The 22,331-nt window shown below is 28.4% G+C and overlaps 1 protein-coding gene across 3 annotated transcripts; it reads left to right on the top strand.

The window, feature by feature from the left end:
• Positions 1-14,337: 14,337 nt before the first annotated feature.
• Positions 14,338-21,139, top strand: LOC119688170 (nuA4 complex subunit EAF3 homolog). Of its 3 annotated transcripts, none has more exons than XM_038102855.1 (4): positions 14,338-14,450; positions 15,346-15,418; positions 15,827-16,085; positions 20,657-21,139. In XM_038102855.1, exons 2-4 carry the CDS (start codon positions 15,402-15,404, stop codon positions 20,795-20,797), a joined length of 417 nt encoding a protein of 138 aa, XP_037958783.1. In that variant the 5' UTR covers positions 14,338-14,450; positions 15,346-15,401; the 3' UTR covers positions 20,798-21,139. The 3 variants fall into 3 exon arrangements, with proteins under 3 accessions (XP_037958783.1, XP_037958781.1, XP_037958782.1); XM_038102853.1 differs by having other exon boundaries at positions 15,332-15,418; XM_038102854.1 differs by having other exon boundaries at positions 14,338-14,469; positions 15,332-15,418.
• Positions 21,140-22,331: the final 1,192 nt, after the last annotated feature.

Raw genomic sequence — 22,331 nt, 5'->3', positions numbered from 1 at the left:
ATTCCATGCTTTATAAAATTGAAAAGGAGCACTAAAATTTTGACTTAAAAATTAAGTTAAAGAATTTAACATTTTTGATATATGTAAAATATCATCCCACGATTTTTCTACTCATAAATCAATTTAATATTTGTATGTATCCACATTCAGATACAATATATGAAACTACCAGAAAATGTTTAAATTGACTAATCTCGACTTTTGATGATATAAGTTATTGATAAAGCAAATATTTTATATGTGCTCGAGCAAACAAATTTTATGCTTCGAATATGAAAAAAATTTGTATCTCAAACATTTTTTTATTTGCGGAAGAGTTTGTGAAGAAACACATTTCAATAGTAAATCTTTTTTTCGGTTTCTGTTGGTCAATTTGCTATGCAGACATTGCAAGACCTCACATTTGCTTTATGGAATAATGGATTTTTATTTTATTTTTTTTTTGTTATTTTTATTATTGTTGTTTTTTTTGTAGAGACCAGGGATAATATTTGACTTAGCAATTCATTAATCATTGATAATTATATATGAAATTGTGGTCCAATATTATGTTAAGCTGCGGCTAATATTACCTGGCAACAGCATGGTCAATTTCGGTTAGTATACTTTTTTACGAGTAAATAATTTTTAATTGTTCACGTTTCAAATTTATTTTATTTAATGTTTGCGGTAAAAGAGTTTATCTATCTTAAATGGTTTTAAGCAGAAAAAAAATATATCTGTTATAATTTTCCCTACTTCATTGAGTTGATATAGATTGTGGTGTTGTTTAATTGGACTTTGCTCAATTTAAACGGTTATGTTCTAGATTCTATGAAGCTGTGCAATTAAAAGTCTATAATGTTAAAATGAATAACTACATGTGTTAAGGGACTTATGATTTCATACTGTCATATATTTGGTTTGTAAATAGTGGATATTATTTAAATATTAAAATTAAACCAGAATACATTCACATATACTATATCTTATTGAAATTTTGGAAATAATGTTAAATAACCTTAAGAACTGCGGTTCAGAAGTATATCTATAGTGATGTATTTTAATTAAAATTTCTGAAAACTTGTTTAAAATTCAGATGAAAACATGTAATTAAAAAATAATCATTATACCTAATACAAAATGGCACGAGATATAATTTTTTTGTGGTTCTATGATAGATTCGTCTACCAAAAATCCTTTTTCAAACGTCATTGACGTAGTTGCATATTTATAGATATGTAATACTTACTGCTAAAACTAAATTGTTGTAAAAATATAATTTATCAAATATAAGATTTAGAAATATTCTATGTTATTAAAAATAATTTCTGCAATATTTATTTTATTTTATAGTTACTAGACTTACAACGCTACCATAACTGCCATACTACATTAATAGAATGAAGGGATTGTAAGCCCATCTTATGAAAGATGTGAACTCCTATCTGGTCTAAGGAGCAGGTACTATTGACAAATTTAAAGGTGAGCTTTAACTTATATGGATTATGGCATAAATCCGATTTCTGAAGTGGCGTAATATGACATTGGGCAATACTTAATATTAATATTCTAATAATATATATTAATTTTAATATTAATATTCAACTTTTTCGAGTTCAAAATCGATTAAAATCCGTTGTCAAATTGTCGCACCCGATAAATCAGAATATACTCGATTTTAGGTGAAGTAAACTTTTTTGGAATACAGAAACTATTGTATCGTTCTAGAAATGTATGGATATTGAATTTAGATTTAAGAATGTCGGATATACATTTAAGAAATTCAATTGCAAGCAATAGTAAATGGCCAATTTGTAGAGAATTCCGTGCAGTGATAAAGTATATAAGCAAAAGTTTTCGATTCCTTCTCCGATCCACAACTTTGACAATAGTTAGATAAAGCTATCTGTTTGGTACTGATCAAAGTAGAAAACTTTAAAACTTATTTTGGTTTCTTTTGCAAACAAAACACCTTAAGTATCTTATTTTGTTTCCTTTTTTAGTAGATTTAAAATTCCAATTTTATTTATAATATAATAAATAAACAAAGAGGTTTTCTTTATTTTAATAATGTTTGCAGTATATTTCCTAATACTTTGCCAAATAAAAAATTGTTTTAGGAATACTTAAGATCCGCAAAAAGATAAGGAGTAAAGACTTTAACTTGTTTTCCATAATGCATTCCTCACAACAAAGAAACACAATTGCTTAGCTCCATGTTCATTAATTCCAACAAATTGTACGCAATAAAATAAGATTAGCATCTGACAAAGTCCGCCAATGCCAAATTTCATGATTCATGCCACAAAAGCCTAGAAACAGAATTAATGTTACTGCACTAATGCACTTCATAGAGTTGCGCCAATAAAAAACCAGAAAACCGGAGAGGGAAAAAAATCTTATTAAAGAAACTTGTTCAAGAAAACATATTATTAAATATGTGTGCACTTTGTTGCTCTGGGAAAACGACAACTAAAACACGTCATTCCGTATTACCGAATTTTCTTTCCCCTCCGATAGAAAGAAAAAACATAACCGTGTCAGCAACAAATCACAGGTCAGAGGCAGATGGCGTCATCGTCTGTGTCTGCAAAACTTATTGGCAAAATTGTATGTTTCTGCCAAGTTGTTGCCACTTGAGCCACTCGCAAGCCAGCAGACTAGGTTTGGGTACCCATACCTGATGTGTACGTAATCTTGTTAGAAAAATGTCAAACCTAAAAAAACATAGTCAATGGAATAGTGTGCAGTTGAAGTTTAAACACTAATCACAATTCAATTTACAAAACTGTGTCTCCGAAATTTGTGCCAAAAACATTGAAATTCAAATATTATGCAGCACTCGTGGGGGTCTCCTTGTTATTATGACATCAATAACCATATCCGGATGCAGTGATTGGTAATTGGAAATGTGCTGCAGTTGCTAGCAGTTATGTGGTAAGAAACACGATTTCTTGAAAATGAAAATAATGTGAAAATGCACTCGAGCGACAGGTTTATTGACTGCAACGAAAAGAGAGGGAAAATCCAAATCCTATCAAAATTCATACGAATATAAAATTTAAGGTGGCACTAAATAAAATCTATCAAAGTATACGATTTCTTAGAAAAGATACCGTTTGACTTATGTATGTATATACGCGCGAGTTTTTATTTACTATTTATGTGCATATGAAAATTGACAAATGACATTTTGGCACCAATTGATATAAAAGTCAATTGCATAAATTATAGATTTCGGCAATTTTTTGGTTTTATTTTGTATTTGTAGTTTGCGAAACAGTAAATTACATTAGCGTTGCAGTCGGCCTTTGAACAATTTTTGAATACGAGTTTTGCTTAATGGAAATTCAAAGCGATTAAAATAATTTGTCAATTAAATTGAAGTTCAAACTTGATTTTTAACCGCAAACCTCTTAAGACATTCACAGTAAATTTCTAACGAATTTATGATTGACAGAAGCAGTTTTAATTAAATAATAAAAGTAAAAAATGAATTTTTCACCATTTAGTTAACTTCATTAAGAGTAGATATTAATATTAATTAAAAAATGAATAAAAAATTAAAAAAAAATTGAGTTTTGATTAAATGATCTGAAATAAAGTAAAGAATTATAGGGTAAATTTCATGTGGATCCAAAACTTAATAGTTAATATGTATAGGCAACGGTTGTGAGTTTTTTTTGTAAGTAAATAAGAGAATAATACAAAAATATTTTTAAACATAATTCCTAAGAGTAGATAAAGAGAGGAATTAAATGGTCAGTTTTATCTAGATTAAAGTTAGTATGCATAAATAGAGAGTAAAAAGGAGGATATACATAGTACAAAAATAATTCTTAAAATAATTCCTAAGACTAGATAAAATAAGTAAATATTTTATTATGACCCTTCATAGGTTCGAGTTTTTTTCTCAAAAGAAAAAAAGAATAGTACAAATATACAAGAAGAATCACTAAACCCTACCTAATAAGGTCAACTAATTTTTCATCTGCCTGAACTTAAAGAAAAGAGTTTATGCCTATTTTACTATCTCTATAATCTAGAGATTTGAAATAGACTATTTTGGAATCAAAATAGTCTATCAGACTCAAAAATGTAAAGCAGATTTAAAATAGTCTATCAGACTCAAAAATGTAAATCAGACTCAAAATAGTCTATCAGACTCAAATTAGTCTATCAGAGACTCAAAATACTCTATCAGAGTCAAAGTAGTCTATCAAACTCAAAATAGTATATTAGGCTATCAGACTCAAAATACTCCATCAGACTCAAAATTGTCTATCAGATTATTTTGTCGATACTCATATTGACTGATAGGTAGGCAAATATTGTTAAACTGATTTGTATCGTTATGATAATCAATAATAGATGTTTACGGTTTACATAGATCACAAAAATGGATTATACAGTGTTTTTATTAAACTTAATTTATAAATAAAACTTATTGCTACTGAAATAACGGAGTTAATTTGTGGTACCACATATGTTACTTTTTTAAAAGTTACAACAGCTTAGCTGGTTGAAAGTTTGGCAGTTTTCACAACAACTGTTTGATATTAGGTATCATAAAAGCCAGCCCGTTGCAACATACTTCTCTCTCATGTTTTTGATAGAATTTGGTTTAAGTTTCTATTATATATTTTCATCTTCTTTATATTTTCTATAAATATAGCTTTATAGATAGATAGATATAGATAGATTTTCTATAGAAATTTATTCTTTTTATTTAAATACCTTTAAGATTGCATTACAGTATGTGATACAGATTCTATGGTCCCAAAGTACCATAGTACTTTGGCCTTAGAACCGTCAAATATTCTTCAACATATTGAAAATAATTTTAAACATTTTAACATTTAAACCATATATATATATCCACTATAACACTTATGTATTTTAAAAAATTTTTTAAAAACTTGGTCTAGGTTAAACTAACATGCTTTAATATATTATGAATAAAATTTATTTCATAATTACAAAAAAAATTTTTGTATTTGCTTTAAACGTAATTTAATCTTTATTACTTAATTATATAGATCTGAACTAACTATAAATTATTAAGTAACTCTTTAGATAAATTTTTTAAATGCAGTAGCTTTAATTAAGTTTAATTAATGTAATCATAAAGGTGATCAAGTGTTAAATAAAATTAACAAACGTTGACACAATCAAGTCAATTAATCAATCACAAGCTTGTAATTTACTCAATACTAACAACTCCACCCGAAACCTCAAGACAACTCCCAATAAAAAGTATTATTATCATAAAAAAATTAAAATACTATATATAAAAAATTTTTAATTAATTTTGAAAAAGATTATTAAATGTTAAGGAAAAAAATGTAAAAAAAAACAATTGTCACTTAATTTAATGCTAAATTTTTTTTCATAAATATTTACTTAAATCTCCAACTATTTTTCATGCCTGCCGCTCCTCTTTGACTCGGCCGTATATATGGAATAAAAATGTATGCGACACTGAGTTAAGATTTCCAATGATCCCATTCATTCTACCGCAGCTTATTGCCACTAATTGTGCGTAAGTAGCTGAAAGTGAACCAATCACCAAAGCCAATTGTCCATGACTAATGCTCCGCGAGTTGGCATCGTGCAGTCAGCCATGCCCTATGTCTAATACTGTAATTTTTCTTGTAAAATCTGTTAAAAATTGTAATAGCTTTTGTTCACGTACACGGGTAGATATTGCAAACCTGCGCATATGTATCTAGATATATATGTGTGCTGTAGTTATGTTGGCAATTTATTGACTTCATTGTGGAAAAATATATTTTTCTAAAATATTGTGACAGTAAGTGCCATACAAAGCGACTCTTAAGCCGGTTTCGTAGACATTGATCGGTTTGAGGGCAACATGGTCTGTGGCCTACTGGTAGCGGGTGCGTAATAGGTGCGTACTAGAATATCTACAAGCTTACGAATTGGAATGTCAATGGTTGATTAATTTAATATGTTCTACAATTAATAAAAAAAATTAAAGAAAAAAATTTATGCATAACGGATAAGCTGCGTAATTTAGAGTTTTGCACGTACGATAATCAAACATTTTTGTTTTACTTCGTGGCTATGTAACGAATAGCAAGATTTATAGGTTTTGAAATGAGTTACAGCAGAAAATGTAACTTATTTCAAGACCCTGTTTGTCAAAAACCTACAAAACTAATTAAGTGTAAATATCACAGAAATTAAAGTCAATTTTAAAGTAACCTTGAATTTGGGTAATCCAGAAATTTTTTTAAGTTAAGTAAAACTCTACAGTCGGCCACAAAAAATGTAAGTTCATTTATTAATACCTAATATTGCTCTTTTAGGTGTGGTTAGGTGAAGTGGAGGGAGGCAAAACCTTTGATTCCACACTTTCCCGTAATGAGGGGTAGGATAATGGTCATGATAGAGCCAGCTAGAAGCATTAATTGTTCTTTTACTTTTACATAATAGAGCAGTCATATATATACAATAAGAATATAGAAAATAATTATGCGACAAATAAAATAAAATATAAGTTTGCACATTATTACCAAATATTGTTCTTTCACTACTACTTAATATAACAGTCATTTATATAAATTAAAACAATAAGAATATACAAGACAATTATAAGTCTGATACTAACCTTTGAAAAAGATGTCAAATCGATCTTGATTGAAACTGATCTTCAAACAAAAAACACTAAGAAAAATATTTTACCTATAAAAATGACAAATGGAAGTAATCACTTATGGTACAATCAAAATTGTTGCTTTATAAATGAAAAAGTAGCAACTGTGCTAGTCGAGATATAAAGTCCGTGTAGTTATGAACCGTTCGCAAAAATAAAAAATAATTAACTACAATTCATTTACTACGGTTGAGAATAAACAATTATATATCGATTGCAGGACGATGTCATCTTAAATCTAAGAACTTTCACTGTGACAGAAAAGGTGGAATTTAAGCTCAATAAAGAGTTATGTAGGCGTCTGAAAAAATAAGCTAAAATCAACTAGAAATACAGTGCCAATGTTAATGATAATATAATATATAAAGATAATATAATATATATTATCATATACATCATAAATATATTATATATCATATATATATCATATAAATCAAATTTATATAATAAATATGATTTATCATTTTATTTAGTTACCTGTCTTCATACAGTGATATTATTTAGTTCTTCGGTCGGTACGAGTCTAAAGAACGAACCGACGCCTTAATTGAACAAATTCCGCCAGTAAGAAGGAAGGCCTCGTTCTCTGTGTAAGAAGCGAGGCCAAACTGAAACATCACCTGTTCTGTGGGTCACAGTATCTATTAATAATCCATCTCCACATTAAGGGACAACACAACAGTATACGTTCGTATATTTAGATATTAGTCACAATATCCACGATGCTTTCTAAAAGACCCAACCCATCAAAAAATAAATCAATAAATTTTTTAATATAAATTTTTTTTAACAAAATATTTATATAAAAATTTTGTTCAGTGTATTTTTAAAGTATTTGTGCTTAAAAAGAAAGTAGTTGAAAAAAAACTTATGAATGAATTTCTTTGATAAATGGTTTCTGCCAGTTATTTCTTGGAGTTTGCATATCGGTGAATTCTGAAAAAAAAATTCAATCTATTCTAAGAATAAACGTAGTTTCTCGTATTATAGAGGTTCTTATTAGTAATTTTTGAAATCTTTTCTTGGAACTAGTGTCAATACCTGAATTATAAAGCATTTATGAATCGATTGATAATTGTTTTAATTATGAGAAATATTAAATTATTTTTATTAATCTGCAGGTTCCGTAAAATATGAATAGATTTAACTTTAGAAATTTAAATTTAATATAAAAAAGTTCCGATATTTTTGACGCATTATTGTAACTTTTTCATTAATAAATTTGAATATAAAATATAGAAGAGAATTGTTTTCATATTAACACTAGTTAACAAAATATTTAAAAAATAATCATTTTGATTTATATGATATATAATAAATTTATGATATTAATTTGTTTATTATTGTTATTCATATTAATTATTTATATATGTGTATGCCTTAGAAAGATCTTATCACTTTTAAATAAAAAAAAAATTTTTTAAATTTTACTATCTTGGTAGAATCTGTAGTATGTATTTAGAGAATTCTCAAATAATCAATAAAATGTAAAGGCTTACAGTAATAGATTCTGAAATGATTATACTATTTTCTTACTAAAAAACGAAACTATATTTGTGAATTAAAAAGATTAAATGCTTAAAAAGCTGCATAATGAACAAGTGTATTTTTAGGAAAGTCCTAAAATGACTATATTCTATTTCTCTAGAGATGCACAACGATTTGTGGACTATTAAGTGAGCACTCAACACTATAAATATCGCAGTTACCGATTTCGTCACAATGTAAAAGTTATATGAAAATGTCCAATATGGTATATGTTAAAATGTAAAAGTTATATGAAAATGTCCAATATGGTATATGTTAAAATGTACAAAATCATATGGATAATCGAAAAATAATTTAAAGTCAAAAATTATATGAATTGGCTATCGAATTTTACATATAAAAATGTAAAAACTCATATTATGGAAAAATTATTTAAAGTCAAAAATTGTATGGTTTGGCTATTGTACATGTTAAAATGTACAAAATCATATGGGTAATCGAAAAATAATTTAAAGTCAAAAATTATATGAATTGGCTATCGTATTTTACATATAAAAATGTAAAAACTCATATGAGTTATGGAAAAATTATTTAAAGTCAAAAATTGTATGGTTTGGCTATCGTACATGTTAAAATGTACAAAATCATATGGGTAATCGAAAAATAATTTAAAGTCAAAAATTATATGAATTGGCTATCGTATTTTACATATAAAAATGTAAAAACTCATATGAGTTATGGAAAAATTATTTAAAGTCAAAAATTGTATGGTTTGGCTATCGTACATGTTAAAATGTACAAAATCATATGGGTAATCGAAAAATAATTTAAAGTCAAAAATTATATGAATTGGCTATCGTATTTTACATATAAAAATGTAAAAACTCATATGAGTTATGGAAAAATTATTTAAAGTCAAAAATTGTATGGTTTGGCTATCGTACATGTTAAAATGTACAAAATCATATGGGTAATCGAAAAATTATTTAAAGTCAAAAATTGTATTATTGGACTATCGTTCATATAAAAATGTAAAAACTCATATGAGTTATGGAAAAATTATTTAAAGTCAAAAATTGTATGGTTTGGCTATTGTACATGTTAAAATGTACAAAATCATATGGGTAATCGAAAAATAATTTAAAGTCAAAAATTATATGAATTGGCTATCGTATTTTACATATAAAAACGTAAAAACTCATATGAGTTATGGAAAAATTATTTAAAGTCAAAAATTGTATGGTTTGGCTATCGTACATGTTAAAATGTACAAAATCATATGGGGAATCGAAAAATAATTTAAAGTCAAAAATTATATGAATTGGCTATCGTATTTTACATATAAAAATGTAAAAACTCATATGAGTTATGGAAAAATTATTTAAAGTCAAAGATTGTATGGTTTGGCTATCGTACATGTTAAAATGTACAAAATCATATGGGTAATCGAAAAATAATTTAAAGTCAAAAATTATATGAATTGTCTATCGTATTTTACATATAAAAATGTAAAAACTCATATGAGTTATGGAAAAATTATTTAAAGTCAAAAATTGTATGGTTTGGCTATCGTACATGTTAAAATGTACAAAATAATATGGGTAATCGAAAAATAATTTAAAGTCAAAAATTATATGAATTGGCTATCGTATTTTACATATAAAAATGTAAAAACTCATATGAGTTATGGAAAAATTATTTAAAGTCCAAAATTGTATGGTTTGGCTATCGTACATGTTAAAATGTACAAAATCATATGGGTAATCGAAAAATCATTTAAAGTCAAAAATTGTATCATTTGGCTATCGTACATATAAAAATGTAAAAACTCATATGAGTTATGGAAAAATTATTTAAAGTCAAAAATTGTATGATTTGGCTATCGTACATATAAAAATGTAAAAACTCATATGAGTTATGGAAAAATTATTTAAAGTAAAAAATTGTATGATTTGGCTATCGTACATATAAAAATGTAAAAACTAATATACGTATTAATTTAAGCGTAAAACAACGCCCCATTGGAATGCATTCTGATTTCGCCGGTTACCAAACTAAAGAAAATTCACGGCATGTATTAACTTTCAATTTGGTTAGATGTTGAGAACATCTAAATCTCTGCTACAATGTGGGAGTGCACCCTGGTTTGTTGTTACACCATGATAGAGACAAGTCTCTAATGTGTTTTTACGTGATTACCTGCCTGCAATGGTCTAATCACGTTACTTCAAAAGCAAAACGTCTTTGATACAAAGCTGTCAATTAAGCGCCCCTTTTGGAACTGGCTTCAATTCCGCAGGTTACAAGAAGAAATGTGTATAGTTCATAACTTCCATCTTGGTATAATGCGGGGCCTACCTATAACCTCTGCTACAATGTGGGATGTAGCACCCGGTTTGATGCTACACATGATGGAGACAAAAGTCTCTATGTGTTTTACGTGATTACCTGCCTGCAATACATGATGCAGACAAAGTCCCTATGTGTTTTACGTGATTACCTGCCTGCAATACATGATGCAGACAAAGTCTTTATGTGTTTTACGTGATTACCTGCCTGCAATACATGATGGAGACAGAAGGAATCTCGTTAATCCATTCATGCGCGTCACTAATTAGATGATAAGGCATTTGGCTAATTTTAGAGAGACATAGTTACACTCGCCGTTTACCCGCGCTTACTAGGGCCATCACAATATAGGGCATTGTGATTATAATATTATAATATAATATAATATAATATAATATAATATAATATAATATAATATAATATAATATATTATAATAATATATATAATATAATATATAATATTATAATAATATATAATATAATATATAATATTATAATAATATATAATATAATATATAATATTATAATAATATATAATATAATATATAATATTATAATAATATATAATATAATATATAATATTATAATAATATATAATATAATATATAATATTATAATAATATATAATATAATATATAATATTATAATAATATATAATATAATATATAATATTATAATAATATATAATATAATATATAATATTATAATAATATATAATATAATATATAATATTATAATAATATATAATATAATATATAATATTATAATAATATATAATATAATATATAATATTATAATAATATATAATATAATATATAATATTTTAATAATAGATAACATTATATTATATAATATAATATAATATAATATAATATAATATAATATAATATAATATAATATAATATAATATAATATAATATAATGTAATATAATATATAATAACACAATAATATTTAGTTTATACATACTTATATAGTATGTATAACCTTTGTCATATTCTATAATAATTTTATTGAGAATTCACATTCATTTATTACAAAAATCACTATACAATTATATTAATATATACATTTTTTAAAATTATATTTACTATATTAATAATAAGTGATAGTACATTATTTTTTAATTTATAAGACTTCAATCTTTTTGAAGGTCATTCTGTGGTGTCATTGTGGTGTCATATAGAATTGGTCATTTTTCATTTATAAAAATGTTGGCTGATTGGTAGTTTTCCTACTTCTACTCATGCAGATTCTGTTCTTGTCTTCTTTTCCTGTTCCACTTAACAATATCTTTAATTTTGCATTTTCATTGATTCATTGCATAATAAGATTCCTGCTGTCTGGAGCAACGTGTACATTTGTCTTCTAGATGCCGCAAATGTATTTAGCTTCATATCTGTCCTAGTTGCGATTGCATATATCAGTATTGGTGTCGCACCTGTGTTATAAATACGGATCTAATAGGCTTTAATGGTTACATGCTTATTATGCTACAAAATAAATTTTATACAGTCTTCTACATGATGGTTCAGGTATTTGTACGGGAATTTCGAATTTATATTCTTTCGAAGATGTTATTTTCTTCTTAAAGTAATCAAAATCCATTACTTGACCTATACCCTTACGTCTACTGGCAGCTTGCACCTAACTATGAACTTATTACCATAACTATTATAGTATCCACTTATTGATAGTGATTCTAAATTTTTCCAATTCTTTATCTTTCAGTCGTTACTATAAAATGTAGACTTTTAAACTGATTGGGCCAGAATACTTATATTTTAAGTGTTCTGTCCCGTAGGTATTAATCCAATATTTCTTTTGTTGTATTGATTGTCTGTTCGTATTGATTGTCTGTTTGTATTGATTGTCTGTTCTTGGAAAAACCTGTTTGATCCGCCATCCTTGAATGGTGAAATTAATATGGGATCGGTGGTAGTAGCCTTGGAGGTATAGATATAGTTTCTTCTGAAACATAATTTATTTGTGACAGTTTGTTTGTGTTATAGTTTTTGTAAAATTGATGTAGGATTACATTATTAAAATATATATGGTATAAGCTTGTAGTTACAAGTTTTTTTTTAAACGTATTTGAAGTGTAGATTTTTTCATCTATTAATAAAAATGAATTTTAACAATATTTTGACAGTTTTTAGGCTTAATTAACTTATTTGTTTCAATATTTTATAATATGCTTCGCAATAAATGTTAGGATATAAAAGACAAACTAAATCCATCCCATCGTATTTAGATGATTTAATTGGTCTTTCAGCCTTACTGTACTTCTCTCAAAACATATTTTTTCTGGAGGCCAGAGCCAGATATTCACAGAGAATATGCTTAATAGTTTATTTTTTCGTAAGTTTCCACAACTTCTGCAATGATTATTAAAGGGAATTCAGTTTTCCTGTGTGGGCTCCTTGTAATAAGCCTTGCAAAATTCACGCGGTCCTTTTGAAGCGTTTCCAATAACTGATTCTGTTATATAAGGGTAATGTTAACCGGAAAGTGATACATGATCAAAGTGTTCGTTATTGGCAAATTGACGAAAGTAGAGATTAGTATTTCTCTTAACGATCGCCAGGTAAATATAAACTGGTACTCTTAGGGATATATCTAGAAAAGCACCAAGACAGCTCAAACCGTTTGCTTTTTCATTCTCTTCTTTTCCTCCTTTTAATAAGAGTGATGTCAGCTACCTGAGAAAGGCCATACATTCTTCATTTCATACAAATCGAAAACATGCATTTAATCCATTTTACTTTTGTTTTTTATTGACTTGAAGTTATTTCTTTTTAAAGCTCTTAGCTTAACATGCTAGAATCACTCGTTTATAATAATGATCTATAGTATCGAACTACTTCGTTTTTATTATATTATAGTCAAGTAAATTACAAATTTGTTTACACAATCAATTAGTATTTTGTTCGATAACTTCCATTTACTTGTTCTGCACTTTAGTGTAATCCCAAGATCTATGTGTGTAATTCCTTTGGAAAGTGTTGAACGACACTTGGTTGTCACTCTGGATCAGTGGGTATGACGTAGGCCCAGCCTTGAAAGCACCCGCATAGTTCGATTGAAATACATAACTACTTTATAGTTACATATATATGTATATATACATTGATGATAAAGGTCTTAAAAGATTCTATGCATCTGTTTAGTTGTAGTGACGTATGTAATTACATATTTGAATCGCGGTTGAATCGAGGTTGCTCCATATATTCGACGTCCTTCACTACGTAATACCCGTGGGAAATATATGATTTGTTATGATATATGATTTATATGAAGGGTTGGTATTTAATTGATTTTGTTTCATATTTAAATGTGTTCACGTATTGTTGTATGAACAAATTGAGCAAATCATTATTGCGTTTTGGAAATACTGCTGTCATCTTTCAAACGCTGTTCAAAGTTCTAAATCCTTTTACGTTTTTTTTTTATAATAATTTTTGAAGCTACGTTCAATATTTTAGATTCCGTTTTTTGTGGCAAAACGTTTTTTTTTTTTTTTTGTAGTTTTTAAGTCAATTTACGCTGAAAATAAAAATTATACAGAATATGTTGATAACTAAAACATTGTTTGTTGCCCTTGATATCAGTAAAATTAATATGTAGTTATTTTTTTAATAACTTTACTGCAACCAATGCTACTTGGGCAGTAAATTCAGTTAAATACCTTGGAGGGCCAATTGCAAATGTATTTTAAATTTGTTAAAATAAATTAACGAAAATAAAGCATTGCCAACTAAATAAGCTTTTTTCTCTCCTATGCTTTTGGCCAATTTCTTTTTTCAGCTTGTACGCCTTTGTTTTCATTCTTGTTAAACATTATTCGTTGTCGTGTCGTTCTCATGTTTAGTGCTTTGTGCCTATATTTTGAATATTAATTACATTTCGTCAAGTATAATTATTTTGGCAACGCATTTACTAAATTCTCTAACGTAATTTTTCAATTAAAGTGTAATAAATTATTTTTTTAACATTCAAATAAAAGTACTAAGCGTATTGCTTTTTTTCATTTGTTCTATTTTGGAAATAAATGCTCCCAATTATTTTTGCATTTCGCTTGTTATTCGCATTCTTTGAAATTTAATGCAGAGTGGTCAGCGTTTACACTAACACAACATAAAAAATGAACATAAACAGTAAACACACACATGCACGCTTAGCAAAATATTTGTATAAAGACTTGAAATATATAACGGGTGACTCGTCATGATAATTTTCTGTTTTTGTAGAAAATATTGATACGTATATTGTATAAAAAAAATTATACTCATTGCTTTTTAAATATTTTTAAAATTATGTGTAAAAATTAAATTTTGTACATACACTATTTGTGTATGTTTAACTATTATTTAGCTTTGCAATTTATTGCCACTTATCTATTGTAAATCTGCAGTTTCTAGTCATTTTCATTTCAATTTATTTTGTATTAAAACTGGTTTATTGTTTTACAACTTGATGGCTCGCTTTGTGCACAAACCTGTTTAGAATTTACGAATATTACAATGATACGAAATCAAAGTGCGGATGAATTGGCATATTTACACTCTGCAAATTGTGATTACATTTTTAAGCACCCTATAACAGAAAATTCGACTATTGGCAACACTAACGCCAAGATTTGTTGTTGGCCAAAAGCAATGCCCAAAATATAAACTGAAACTGAAAAGCGGAAAGTGCAACATAGCAAATTGGTGCAAGCAAAGTGGTTGTTTGTGTGTGTTTACCGCCGCAGAGCATTAATTTTGCTTCTGCTTGTAAAACAAGACAATAATTTTTGTTTAAAATCAAGTAACAAAGTTTGTATAAATTCCAGTACATTATTTGCAGCTTCTGAAATTCAATATCTTTGTGTTTTATTGCAAAAATAAATTAAAACAGATAAAATGGAACGCAATAATGGGTAAGTTTTTATTTATTTATTTTGTGGAACTGTTTGTTGTGTTGATGGCTTTTATATTGTAAATAAATTTATAATTTTGTGTGAAAGTGTAAAAGTGTGAAAGTAAAATATACAGAATTTTGCCTGAAAATGATTAACATCAAGCAAAAGTGTAAGTATAAATAAAAGAATAACAACTGCAATTCGAGAAGCAGAAACAATGCACAAAAATAATGTCAAGGCCCTTGATGGGCCTTTGTTTGCTTGCTTTAGGGTAGAAGGCCTTAAAAACTGGATTACATTTAGAGACCGTTAATTTAATATATAATTTTAAATAAAACTATATTTATGCATTAATATACAAAATAAATGTGAATATTAGTTGTGTATTTGAATTAAATAAATATTTTTTTTTCTGACCACCTATAGCCGTTATCAATACCTTCGCCGTCAAGGACAACAACATCATAACCAGTCCTCATCATCGTTGTCTTCATCTTCATCATCTTCACTGTCGTCTACGTCGAATAATAACCACAACTCTGACAATCATCGCAACTATTCCTCATCATCTTCACAATACTCGAATTCGACCACAACACCATATTCATCACAATCCACAGTATCCCGCGAGCCACTAACACAGCATGATGAATTGATACGATACATCAATGAAGCATGGAATAAGGTATATTTATAGATATGTGTTTACAAATGTTATATATGTATATTTATATATTAATGTAATTTATAAACTAAATCAATTTAATTGTGCGATTATGATGCCAGTGGTGTACATACATCTAAGCCCAATGACTGGAGAATCAAGTTGTATGGCTCAGAAAGGCCGATTCTAACAAAATTCGTCGTGAAATTACGGCGGCCCGAAAATCGAGAACTTCCAATTTCATCATATTAACGCTTTAAGTTAATCAAAGAAATTTTGAACATATAAACATTTAAATATGAGTACCAAAAAAGAGTATTTGAATCTAAAATTTAAAGCCAGCTGCGTTTAACTGTCTGTTGAAAATAATCTTTATACTGATGTCCCATCAGTGGTAGACGATTACGAATGTCGTTGATATAATGGTTGCAACCGCTGTTGTAAAGGGTGGTAAGCTTTCATGGTTTAAAAAGATGAATTATTATAGACCGTAGTGCCGTCTGCTCTTAGAAATCAACTACGACTGTAGTTGTAGGTCAATGGATCAATGGAGTATTTGAGTAATGAACTGACTAATATTACCAGTACAATCTGATATCCATTGGAATTATGGACATACATATATACATATAAATATTTACAGGTCTATATTGACTGAAAAATTCGTCAGAATTTTTATTATTGACAAATAGATCGTGGTTTAGACCTTTGACATCAATGTTTCTATTAGAGACAAGGGGTTATCTCCTAAAAAAAGTGTTTTTTTTTTCATTATTTTACGATTTGAAATAAGAGAAGTAGAAACCTATTACAAAAATATGTATGCTTAATGATAATTAGAATTTTCATGTCATATTCAATTCTTTTTATATATACTACAGTGAAATTCCTCTAACTCGAATCGTCAAGGGAACGGCAAAAAAGTTCGAGTTAGAGAGAAAACATTTTTTTTTTGGTTTTTCTACCAAATATTTTTTTTTTTTAAATATTCAGTTACATTTTTTACTTTTTGCCACTCTGCTTTAAATTTCCAAAGTATTTAATGATTTGAATATACACACGTAATTTTATTTAATTTTAATATATCATCCCGTGCGTTTGCTCTGGAATGGATAAATGTTCAAATTGTCTTGATCGCATCTTTATTTGCGGCAATTGTGTCTTCAATCTGCTTTACTTTTACTCTAATAATACTACCCAACAGAGGTAGATCTTTTGCTGTTGCAGTACTTATCCATTGTAACATAGCTTCATCCACGTCATCTTTTTTAGATATTGTAATCCGTTTACGTTTATTATTACAGAACTCTCTTTTGAGTTATCCTTATTTTTTTAAATCGTTGATAAGGTGTCACAAGAAATTCCATATTTTTCGGCTATACCTTTTTTCTTTTTGTCACCTTTTTCTACTTCAATAATTAAATTAATTTTTTCCGGGGTTCACAAACATTTCAAATTTACTCATGTTTGTGATTGAAGGTCTACTGCTTCATTGATAATAAGCACAAATCCATCATCGCATTAAGGAAATTTACAATAATAAGAGCAGTTGTTAGCCATCTTAGTATCGCTGAAAGTTAGAATCCAATAATGTCGCGCAAGTTAGAAAAGTAACTGACAAAAGTATTTGAAAATATAAAGGCAAAGCAAAAAATTCGAGTTGTGGAGATAAATTTAAAGGGAAGTGCTAAAAAGCTATGTGAATTTCTTTGTATATTCTATCTTATACATTGTGACCGAAAAGTTTCCGGTCACAATGTATAACGCAAAATTCTTAATCTTCATCAATATTTATTTTATCTCCTTCAAAATATGCTCCATTAGAAGCGATACACAAATGCCAACGTTTCTTCCAATCATCAAAACATTTTTTATAGGCGCTTTCCGGTATGGCTTTGAGTTCCCTCTGCGAATTCTGTTTTACGTCTTCTATGGATTCAAAACGCGTTCCTCTGAGTGGTTATTTGAGTTTGGGAAACAGGAAAAAGTCACACGGTGCAAGATCAGGTGAATACGGTGGCTGTTCGATGGTATTTATTGAATGTTTGGCCTTAAAATCGTTGATAATGTTGGCTCGGTGCGAGGGGAGCATTATCGTCATGAAAAATCCATGAATTATCCTTCCACAATTGAGGCCGTTTACGGCGGATATTTTCACGCAAACGTCTTAAAACAGTCAAATAATAGTCTTTATTGACTGTTTGTCCTTCAGGGACGAATTCATGATGCACCACACCACGAATATCGAAGAAAACAATCAGCATTGCCTTGATTTTCGAGCGACTTTGGCGTGGTTTTTTCGGTTTCGGCTCGTCTTTTCCTCTCCATTCCGATGATTGTTGGCTTGTTTGCATGTCGTACTCGTAGACCCATGTCTCGTCACCCGTTATGATGCGTTCCATGAAAGTTGGATCGGAATTGGCACGATCAAGCATGTCTAACGAGACCTGTCCACGATGGTGTTTTTGGAACAAATTGAGGTGAATCGGAAAAAGCCGAGCGTTGACACGTCGCATACACAAATTGTCCACCAAAATCAAACGAGCCATCTCACGACCGATGCCTAGCTCTCGTGCTATCTCTCTAACACTCACATGAGGATTTTTGAACACGATTTCCTTTGCCTTTTCAATGTTTTCGTCGGTGGTAGAGGTCGAAGGTCGTCCAGAACGCGGCATGTCTTCGACGGTCGTACGACAGTCCTGAAAGGCTTTGTACCACTCATAAACTTGAGTTTTCGATAAAACTGATTCCCCATAAGCCTTTTGTAGCATTCGCAACGATTCTGCACACGAAATTTCGTTCGAAACACAAAATTTGATGCAAACTCTTTGTTCAATATTTTTTTCCATTGTTTTTTTCGCAACGCACTACTGAGGTGAACTGGTTTCAACAGCTGCCGTAAACGAACTGTCTGACAGATCCCGCTCATTTTTGGCATAGTAATTAAGGACAGTGCTGGCAAACTACATAAACTTAAAATATCGAAAAATATACAGCGCGCGAATTTTAAATGAGAACCTCCGAAAACCTTTCGGTCACAATGTATGTTATACATTCCTCCATATATATATTAAAAATCTAAAACAGTCGAAATAACTCATTCGAGTTGTCAACAACAAGATTTTTGAATCTGAACTCAGATTCTTCACTGGTTTTTGAACTAAACACACTGTTCTTTACACAACAGAACACAACTCTGCATTAGTGAAATGCAGAGTATAAGTCTGTCGTCTTATCTACCATACAGGTATTATACCACTATGTGGATTTCACTGAACCAAAAAGGTTGCAGTGTGCTATTTTCTCTTTTAATAATAAAAACAAAACTATTACTACAGATTTATTACTGTAATTAGTAATAGGAATATAGTAAGAGTAGCGTGGGGCACTTATGAGATATTTTGTGTAGCGTTTTCTCACCACTAATAATTGTCGTAGACTATATATAAATATGAACATTGGTGCTCTAAAATCTCGTTTCCTAAATAGATATTTCACCATGATATTTCACCTTGTAGCTCAAATAATACTGGCGTTTGCTTACATACGAATTCAACACTAAAAAAAAGTTATCGATTTTATTTTTAATTTTTAATAAGAAATCTATAAATCATAGTCTACAAATTTTATAGACATTAAAAAAACAGCAGCTCAGTATTATTATTTTCTTATACATATCCATTAAAGACTTTGTTCGGATAAAAAAGTTTTAGTACCAAATATCCCTTGTTCCAAATGGAATTGAAAGTACGCACCTTTGAAGTCCTCTTAACCTTTTAATGGTATTTCGTAATCTTTAGTAAAACTTATCTAATGTTTATCTATCAACTATATTTTAATTAATATAATATGGCTCTTATTTTATTTTATTAGTAAACTAATCGTATGTATGGTAGCGTAATAAAATGATTTAATCTTACAATTAAATAAAACAAGAATCAGTTTTTGACTTAACGTTTTTATCACTCTTTCATCAATTTTGTTGTCTTCTGGAGAAGTTTTATGGCATTGTAGCCATTGTCTTTTAACTTGAACATTTTTCTCATAAATGTTTTTTACGTTGCTTTAGTATTCCTACTTGATTCACTTTCCTTGTGAATAATGAAACTTTGTCGGAAGTAATGAATGACCTCATCTTGGTCGTCATAATCTTGTGGCTCCGGCATATAAACCAAAACGCTGTTGGCAATATCTTCCTTCCTACTTAGGCCACTTTCCTTGCGAATAGCCAACTTTAACGGAAGTGGTTAATGGCATTTAGTCGTTATAGACGAGTAGCTCCGGGATATAGACCCGGGCGCTCTTGGCAATATCCTTCTACTTAGATAACTTCCCTTGCGTGTAGTCAAATTTTAAAGGAAGAGGTGAACGGCATTTATATGTTATAGACGAGTAGCTCCTTTTTTTATAATTGATAAACTTTCCTTACGAATTGTGAAACTCTAATGGATATGGTAAACGACACTTCAGGCTGCTCCTGAAGCCGATGATTTATTATACTTTAGTTTCATAAATTTTCATTTAGTGTGTATTGCTTATACATTATATAACTTTTATATACCCACTTTATTTATTAATTTTTTTTGTAGGTAAATTCAGAGGGGTCGCCTAAAGTATATTGCAACGAATCAGACCAGTTAAAGAACTTCAAGCCATTCAATTTAGAAGAGTACTCGGGTCAACGATTAGTGCAAAGTAATTTAATAAATCTTTCTCACGGACATCAATAGACAACACATCATCTAGATACATTGACATTTGTTTTATATTAAAAAAGGAAAATAACTAAATTAAAAAAAAAAAAACAAAAAAAATAAATATTAAATTTTGTGGATGAGCAATACAATAGACGCCGTCTACTAAGTGCAGCAGTAACTTAAAATTTGACAAATATAAACAAAACCTAAAGTAAATAACGTTTGAATCATTTACAATAAAAATTATTAAAATCAAAAAAATATTAATCACACATATACAGGGTGCGCTAAATGTTAACATTGCACTTGTGTTAAATTGTAATTCAGTTAAAGTTGAAGCAAATTAAAAAATTTGATTTTTGTAAGCAGTATTTTATTATATATTTTTTATGTAATTGAAGTTTAAAATTTTAATAATTATTTGCCAGTATTCAAATCTAAAAAATCCAAAAAATTGACAACGAACTCAATGTAGTTATTGATTTTGCGAATATTTAATTTTTTGTTTATGTTAATCTTTTTAAATGTTCTAAAAGTATAATTTAATATGATAAGTACTGCGGAAATTCATTATTATTAATAAACTAACACCCTGTATATAGGCATTTTTACCACATTGACGACGACTGCCATGCAAATTTTTCTGAGGCATAATTTTTACGTAGAATTTTTTTTTACAATTAGTTAAATAATGACTTACATTTTAATTTTCATATTAAAACTTAATTTATAAAAATATTATTTATAATATAAAAAATCTCATTGATATTATCATTGATTATCGTTTTTGCTCTATTCTATTTTCGTAATTAGTGATTATTTGTTACATTAAAGTAATGAATCTTAATTTTTAAATATTTGTATGCACATTTTTTGAAACTATTGAACTATTGCATTAAATTTCAATTAAAAGTTGTTTTGTTTATTGTTTATTTGGGCACTGAGCAACACGGTATAGTTTATCTGGTCGTTGAGCAAGCGATGCGGCCGTTGGACTCCACGTAGCCGCTTCAGCTTCACGTAGCCATGAGTTAAGTTTCCAACTGCAGCTGAAGCTTCTCCTTTTGTTGCTGATCATAACATAAGTACCTGTGCCACATCAACAATCAAAAGTAGTACTCATCTCAGTCACATTAAGGAAAAAGCAAAAGTCATGCAAATAAGGAAGAACATTTAATATAAATGAAAATTAAAAAATTCACATTTAAAAATTATATTAATAATAATAATTGAGTACATACAAATACGTTGTAGAATTGCAACAATAATCCAACAATAAAAGAGTTGAAATTGTTTAAAATAAATGAATAAGTAAAAAAATGCAAATATTTAAAGGTAAAAAAAAACAGGCTATAAGAAATATGTTTAATTGAGATTTTATTATAAACGATTGTTAACTTTAAAATCAACATTAACGTTTATAATCAATTGAATTGAATTCCATTTTTCAATAATATTTTGTTTAAATTAATTTAAAACTGCAACCACTTACATTATGCTAATTATTTTTTAAAGACATACTTAATTTAAAAAATCCAAAAAAAAATATATATATTTAATTGTAATA

Source organism: Teleopsis dalmanni, chromosome X (assembly GCF_002237135.1).
Source record: "Teleopsis dalmanni isolate 2A chromosome X, ASM223713v2, whole genome shotgun sequence".
In the NCBI taxonomy this organism is placed as follows: Eukaryota; Metazoa; Arthropoda; class Insecta; order Diptera; family Diopsidae; genus Teleopsis; species Teleopsis dalmanni.
The sequence above is the reverse complement of the archived record's forward strand: the minus strand, read 5'-3'. Positions and strand labels throughout refer to the sequence as shown.

Coding starts and splice junctions, on each gene's coding strand:
- LOC119688170 (XM_038102855.1), top strand. Junction 16,086..20,656: donor TCAATGAAGCATGGAATAAG/GTATATTTATAG, acceptor TTTTTTTTGTAG/GTAAATTCAGAGGGGTCGCC.